Raw genomic sequence first — 7251 nt, 5'->3', positions numbered from 1 at the left:
TAACTCCCTGCAGTTCTCTGGTTGGTGGGAATGTTGCTGGTCACTCGCCAGAGGAGACGGCAGGCTCACTGGCGCACCTGGATAGGCTGCTCCGATAGGAATCTCAGTCCAGGCTCCTTGAATACACCTCTTGTAGGTGCCTAGATCCCGGCCCTGTCGTTCACAAGTGACCCTGTCCTACCAAACGCAGAAACGAAAGCTGGAAGGCCCCCGGAAACCAGGCCTTCTGTCTTCCCGTTCAGGCTTGACGGGGCCTTCTCTCTTTTCTCTCTCTGTTGCCCAGGTGTGTGAGAAAGAGAAGCTGTTGTCAGAGAGGAACCAGCTGAAAGCCTGCATGGGGGAGCTGCTGGACAATTTCTCCTGCCTTTCGCAGGAAGTCTGCCGCGACATCCAGAGCCCTGAGCAGATCCAGGCCCTGCATCGGTACTGCCCCGTCCTCAGACCCGTGGGCCTCCCCGCAGCCTCCAGTATTAACCCCGCGCCCTTGGGCGTCGAGCAGAACCTGGCCGCCGCGCAGTGTGCGGTGGGCGAAAGCGCGCCCTGCTGCTTGGAGCCCGGAGCGGCTCCCCCCGGCCCCCCCTGGGCCCCCGGCTGCGCCCCGGAGAACTGTACTTCCGGGAGGAGGCCCGAGGGCGCTGAGCCGGGAACCTTCTCAGAGAGGGCGCCTCCTCTTGAATCCAGGAGCCAGACGGTGACCGTGGACTTCTGCCAGGAGATGACTGATAAGTGTACGACTGACGAGCAGCCCCGGAAAGAGTACACCTAGTGACCCGGCCCGCCTTCCAGTTCTCCCACGTCTGCCCCCAACCCCCAGGGGGTTCCTCGGTCAGCCTGCGGTGCTGTTCATCTGTTGTCTGGAAGAACCAAGAAGGAATTTGGTGCACACTACAGCGTTCTCAGCAGCAATACTGTTTCTAAGTATTCCCTCCTCTCTCCACGCGGGAGTGATACACAGTTCCCCTCACAATGGTGCTACCCCTTGCCCAGGCAAGGAAAGACGGCGGTGGTGACGCTGCCTGTCTGTGGGTTAATTTCAGTCTCAACAGGGATAGACTATAACACCTCTAGGACCCAACCACGGATTTTTTTTCTCAGTGGCCCATGTCACAAACCCTATCTCAGGAATTTCTTCTGAATGTTCAATTTTTTCATTGAAGACAGCTTCTATACACATCAAAGTTTTATAGCTAGACTGTACATATTATATATAATATATATATAAAATATATATATATATCCATATGCAAAAGTCCTGCATGCCTCAATTTTCTCATCCTGAAACTGGAAACTTCATTTCTCGTTTATCAACAGGTTCCAACATTCCTCTTCTTTTGTCTCCGGTGCCAGAACTAGTTTGGTAACTGTTAACATAGTCATTTTTCTTGCTTCACAGTTCAATTTCAGTTTGTACTTATTTATGGAACAGAATTCAATGTTGGAAGCTTTCTTTTTTTGAGGTTTTATTTCAGACCCTTTTTCTGTTGTCGTTCGGTTTGCTTTGGGCACCATCGGCCGGTGTCCTCGGAGTGTCGTGGGTTTGTTGTTGTTTTTTTTTTTTTTTTCTTGCAGATACTGTACAGTCATGGTCAACTTTGCCACTTGCACTGAGTTTTGGGTCAAACCTATTTTCTTAAATGAAGTTGTTATTACTTCAGTATAACTCAAGTATACTGTATATTCTTTGCTTTTAGTTGAAAAGTAAGACATTTTAGCTAATTAAAAAGCACTCAGGTGATAATTATGTAGGAAAAATAATCTTGCCAAATAATGAATTCATCCTAGGATGTGTAGACAATAATCTGCTTGAATATTTTTATATTTCACCTCCTCCCCACCTCTCCCGGAAGCAAAGTTTAAATGCAGAGAGTTCAGAGTTGATGCTGGATGTTCAGACTCCTAAGTGGGGAGAGAGTTTGGACGTCCACTCAGAAGTGCATCCAAACAGCAGGAACCCGTGATTTTGTACCAGAACTCAGCAGGCATTGGCTCCTAAAAATCAAGTTAGAACTATTTTCTCACCCAAGGGGCGAGTCCCATTCATTTCAACCCATCCTCAGGCCTCTGCCTGTTCTTGGAAGGGCAGCGCAGGAGGAACTTCTCGGAAGGATTTGGCTGATCAGCCACCCGACCACCCCGGCCCCCTGCTCCCCTGTCCAGGCCCCCTGCACAGGCTGGGCTCCCAGGACCTCTCACCGGAGTCAGTTTAACTCACAGCACCTGGGGTCCTGCCTGTAAGCGGCGTCCTGGGTTAATGCAGCTTGCCCAGAGTAGGAGAGAGTGGGCGCATGTGAGCCTGGGGTCTGTCCCTGACGCAGGCAAAAGAATTTCTTTCTCCCTCCCTTCTCCAAATGCTTTGAGTTGAATTCTGGGGGTTTTCTGCTCGTCTCTTGTCCAAAGGCAGATTTCATTCTGAGGCTTTGGACACGATATGGGCAAGGAGCCCTCCCTGCCCCTTTACCCGGCCACACACACACACACACACACACACACACACACACACACACACACACACCTACCCTCACCTGATGGTAATTTTCTTCTCTTGCTGCAAAACTGGTTGGCTTGCAACCCACAGAGAGCAGCTTCCCTTGGCTTTGGGGGTGTGCTGGCCCCTGGCCACGTTTACAGGAAGATGTGCCCAGACCCTGCCCCCAGCCTAAGAGGAGGCGGAGTCCCTCCCTCCCTCCCTCCGGTGGGCCCTCCAGCCTGGCTGCGGGACTCTTCCCGAAAGGTTTGATGTGGGGATGGGGTGGTGGGCAGTGGGGAGTAGACGGTTGACTTTGTTTCTTTATTTGTGCCATTGTTTGGACAATATTAAAGCTGCATGTAAAAGGGGAAATTAGTATATGATGTAGGCGAAAAGTGAAATCATAGTAACATATGTTTTAGTATTAACTTTTTTCTGTACAAATATTAGCGCTAAATGTTTAAATATGTATGAATGCCAGAAATTTGTTGGTTCATGCGGTAGGATTAAAAAAAAAAAAAGGCTTTTCTTTTCAAGTAGTTGCGCTTTTAAAACCTGCCTCTGGGTTTCTGTTTCTCCTCATGTGCGTGCGCATGTGCGTGTGCTGGTCTGAGACGGATTTTGATGCAGCTCCACGCTGGAGCTGCCGTTTTTATTACGGTTGTTGGAAGGTCTTGGCCTAGAGGAGCGGTTCTGTGCTTCACCGTGGGGTTTGCCTTTGTGGAAACCTGGTGACAGCCGGAATTTAAATTCAATGTGAATCGTGTGATGCACCACAGGTATGTGTTGCGGTGGAGGAGTCAGCCAACAGTATTTTGTTTTTTTTTTTTTAACTCTCTTGTTGCCTTTTTTAAGTGACCTCCTCTTCTTTTGGAAAAAAAAGAATGTTTCCTGCTAGTCTCATAACCAGGTCCAAACCAGCCTGTTGGCGTGATTCACCCTGGTGACAGCTCATGTGCAACTGGTAGTCTTGACCACATTCCACAGTCTCCCCCTGTCTGTCGTTCCGTCCGCTCGCCCCTGTGCTGCGGCCATGTCCGGGTGGGGGAGGGGGCCTCCTGATTTCCCTCCACCGTCAGCTCACGTTCTGCTGCCCCCAACCCCCACCTCGCTTTTCTCCCTCTTCCTCAACCAAATCCCGCTATGGGAACTGGTTAAAAACACTGCTTGAAAAACTCTTTCCATTTCTTAGAGATTTTCTAACGACTTAATGATTTTGTTCACTATGTACCATAAACAGTGATTGGCTTTGTGCAATTGTCTGTGTGACCTGTCTTGTCTTCTACTACCCTGAACCACATGTTCGTCAGAATTGTTTCCAGGTTGATTCAAAGGGAGGACTAGCTGGGGACCAGAATCCAAACTGCCTCAAGTGGAGTTTTAAAAACCAGCCTGTCTCCTTAACCGGGGATCCCTTGGTGAGGCCCGTGTCTTTTAGGAAAAACAAAAGCAAGTCAATAACAGGGAATAGTGTTTGCACAGCATGGTGACATGTAGTTGTGCTTGAAGGGTCCTTCCTTATAAAAATAAAGGACCCTCCCCCCATGGACTGCTTAGGAAGATCCCTGCCGAGGCCCAGTCGGGTCTCCAAATAGGTGGGCATGAGCCGTAGGGGCGGGGACCGTGGCGGTGGCCCCCTGGCTAATTACCATCTGCCTGCATCTAGTCCTCCCCTTGGATCTGCCTGTGTCCTACTTGTGTGTCCAGACAACCTCGCTTCATTCAGGTTGGTCGGGCTTTGGGCAGGTGAGTGCTTTGCTGTTATGTGTTTGTTTCTCTGCGTTATCTGGGGGTGCCTTGAATAAAATCAAACTTCATTACGTACTGATTCTGGAACAAAACGATTGCAAAAACAAAACAAAAGAGCTGGCAAAGTGACTAGGCCATCCTGCTATTTCCATTCCGGGTGCCCTCACAATGACTCAGGCGTCAGAGGTGATGCTGCAGTATAAAACATTATTTTGTATATTGTACAAGTAATTTATTAACTGTCTTTCTAAAAGTATGCTGCTTTTAAGATGCACTATGACTTTGGATTTAATCCTTGTATTGCTTTCCCAAGGAAGTAAAAAAAAAAAAAAAAAAAGGCTAGTGATTAGAATGCCAACTGCCACTTCTCCTTAAAAAGGAGGCCAGGGACCAGCTCTAGGACTTGCACCAGCGAACTGCCAGAAATTAAGTGGCCACAATGTGAAGTTCAAAGCTGTTACCAAGAGATCTAGGGGCGCCTGGCTGGCTCAGCCGGTAAAGCGACTCTTGATCTCAGGGTTGTAAGTTCGAGCCCCACATAGAGAGGACTTAAAATCTTCATTAAAAAAGGAGCTAAACCTACCTACACTTTCTCTTTTAATACCTTATGATTGCCTTTAAAGAAGAAGAAGCAAAGGTGTATAAACTCTAAGCCTTTTAAGAAATCCCAGAGTCCTGTCCCTATGGGCTACTCCACATCCTGTGGAGTAGCACAACCCTCCCAAAGTGGGTCAAGCCTGCAAAGGTACTCAGCTACAAAAGATCCACCTGGCTGGGTCTCCACATTCTACCCCACTGAAACTAGCAGCTGCTTAATTAATAAATGACTTCAACCTGCTCCCCTATCGCTTATAGTTTGGGAGGAGTCGCAGACCAGTAGGGAGCAAGAATCAAGTTTTGTCTTCAAATCACTGTAAATAGACTGAGGGGCAGAATCTTTTCTTTTTTTAAGAATAAAGCTGTTCACTCGATCATCAGTTAATAAATTTTCCCCAGACTGAGGATCTTGTTGCAGGCACAGTTACCGGCGAGTCAGTCCCAGGTGCGGTGCCCTGTGTGGAGTCGGTATTCGTGCAGGAAGTCCGTGTGCATGGAGGCAGTCTGTGTGTTCTCGGTACCGCCCGAGCCATCCCCTGACCCAGGCATCAAAGACTGATGCTGCAGAATAGACGGTATTTGTACACAGATAGTGTGTGCAGATAGTATTTGTACATAGAAAGGACCTATTGTGGCAGATTTTGAGGATAAATTATTCAACTGACGGTGCAAAAACATTTCTTGCAAAGAAAAGTAAGTGTATAGTATTTTCCTACACTCCACCCTGGGAGATAATATTTATATCAAATGAGTATCAGTGCATTTTAATTGTAATATGAGAATGAAGCTGCCATTCTGTGAAGAATACCCTTTGGTTGCAGAGGCCCAATTTGTAGCTTTGATTTCATGTTGTGACGTGGTGCATGCATCTCACTGTCAAGCGACGGATAAACAACTCTGACTTTCACTTCATTCCAGTTTATTGACCTCAGCTAAAACAGTGGCCCTCCTTAGAAGCAGAAGGGCACCAAGACCATTCATTCAGTGCCAAGAGTTCCTGGGGGGCTGATCGGACATGTATGTGAGCAAAGAGGGAAGGGACTTGGACAAAGAGGGTTTTTCCTACCGATGATGCTAAGTCTCCTACCAAAATACGTCAGCAGGCAGAGGGGTAACCTCCCCTGGGTCCTAACGATGCATTTGGCGTGTGTGAGTGCTGCGATGCCCATTCACGCTCGGACCTAAAAGAACTACCACTTCTAGTGAGTGAACAGGAAGATTCCAAATGCACTTGGGAGCTCCGGGTGCTGCTTAGACACAGTGAGCCGTTCGAGGCAAGCACCACCTTTGCCCGTGAGGCCAGAAGGGCCTGGGAGAATTTGTTCCAGAACCAGTCTGATGCAAGTGCACCTCTAATATATGCCTTACAAACTCCAGAGGCCATATTCAAAACAGGGTCTTCTCAGTGTATGCAAGGGGCCGCAGCCCCTCTTCTCTTCCTCCCCAGGTCGAACAATACGGACAGTTTCACACATATCTACCTGTATAACCCTCTGTACCTCTCATAACTGCTCAACGACTGTAACAGGTTACATCAGGTGTTTTTCTACATACTTTTTACACAGATTCTATGCGATTAATGTAACTTAATTCAATGCATCATTTTATTGTACTAGTTCTTAGGCTTGTCTTTTTTTTTTTTTTCTAAGTGATTGTGGTTTTCATTGTGCTTTTTATTGTAAAAATGAAATGGCTGTTGATGCTTATTCTCTGTAACTAAGAATTTTTACCATTTTGGGGAAAACAAAGCATTGCTATGAACTAATGAATTGAAACTTCATTTACTCATTGTAAATACACTATTGTGCAAAAAAAAATTTTTTCACTCAATTGAATTGCTAGTGTTAACTGAATTTTGTCTAGACACCATTTCTGTTGATGAAATAAAGACATATCATTATGCATTGTAAGCTGGTTTTCCCTGCCTCTGATCCCCTGTGTTAAAGATCACAGGGCTGGAGGCCTTAGGAAATCTCTTCTCCCAGAGAATTATGTGTCTTCCTCTAGTTTGGACCCTTACCTGCTACCTGATTAATCTGATTAAAGACCTAAAAAATGTGATAATGCTAATGTGACTCCTCAACGCTGAAATTTAAAAAATCCCCGATGCCTGTGAGAGCAGATAAAAGGCATTAAACACAATTTCCTGGCTTCGATGTTGTGCGATAGCTCTGCAAAATGTCACCGTTGAGGGTAGCCTGCTGAAGGGTATTGTTTCATACAAGAGCGTGTGAATCTACAATTATCTCAAAATAATAGGTCTAATTTAAAACAGAAAGCTAGGGGCGCCTGGCTGGCTCAGTCAGTGGAGCATGTGACTCTTGATCTCGGGGTTGTGAGTTTGAGACCCATATTGGGGGTAGAGTTGAATGAATGAATGAATGAATGAATGAATAAAACAAAGCTAAATGAAAGTAACCAGAGAGAAAGGGGTATTA

At 46.8% G+C, this 7251-nt stretch overlaps 1 protein-coding gene across 13 annotated transcripts in view; it reads left to right on the top strand.

Annotated features, from left to right (window-relative positions):
* BACH2 (BACH transcriptional regulator 2) overlaps positions 1-6955 on the top strand; it is a 353806-nt gene extending 346851 nt beyond the window's left edge. For all 13 annotated transcript variants that reach the window (XM_081828646.1, XM_081828645.1, XM_081828648.1 and 10 more), the window contains one exon: positions 284-6955. In XM_081828646.1, the coding sequence (XP_081684772.1) occupies positions 284-766 (483 nt within the window). In that variant the 3' untranslated portion in view covers positions 767-6955. The remainder of the gene's footprint in view (positions 1-283) is intronic.
* The last annotated feature ends 296 nt before the right edge of the window (positions 6956-7251 follow it).

This window comes from Leptonychotes weddellii, chromosome 8 (genome assembly GCF_054177405.1).
Source record: "Leptonychotes weddellii isolate Sample4059 chromosome 8, ASM5417740v2, whole genome shotgun sequence".
Taxonomy (NCBI): Eukaryota; Metazoa; Chordata; class Mammalia; order Carnivora; family Phocidae; genus Leptonychotes; species Leptonychotes weddellii.
Note: the sequence above shows the minus strand (reverse complement) of the source record. Positions and strands in the feature narration are given on the sequence as shown.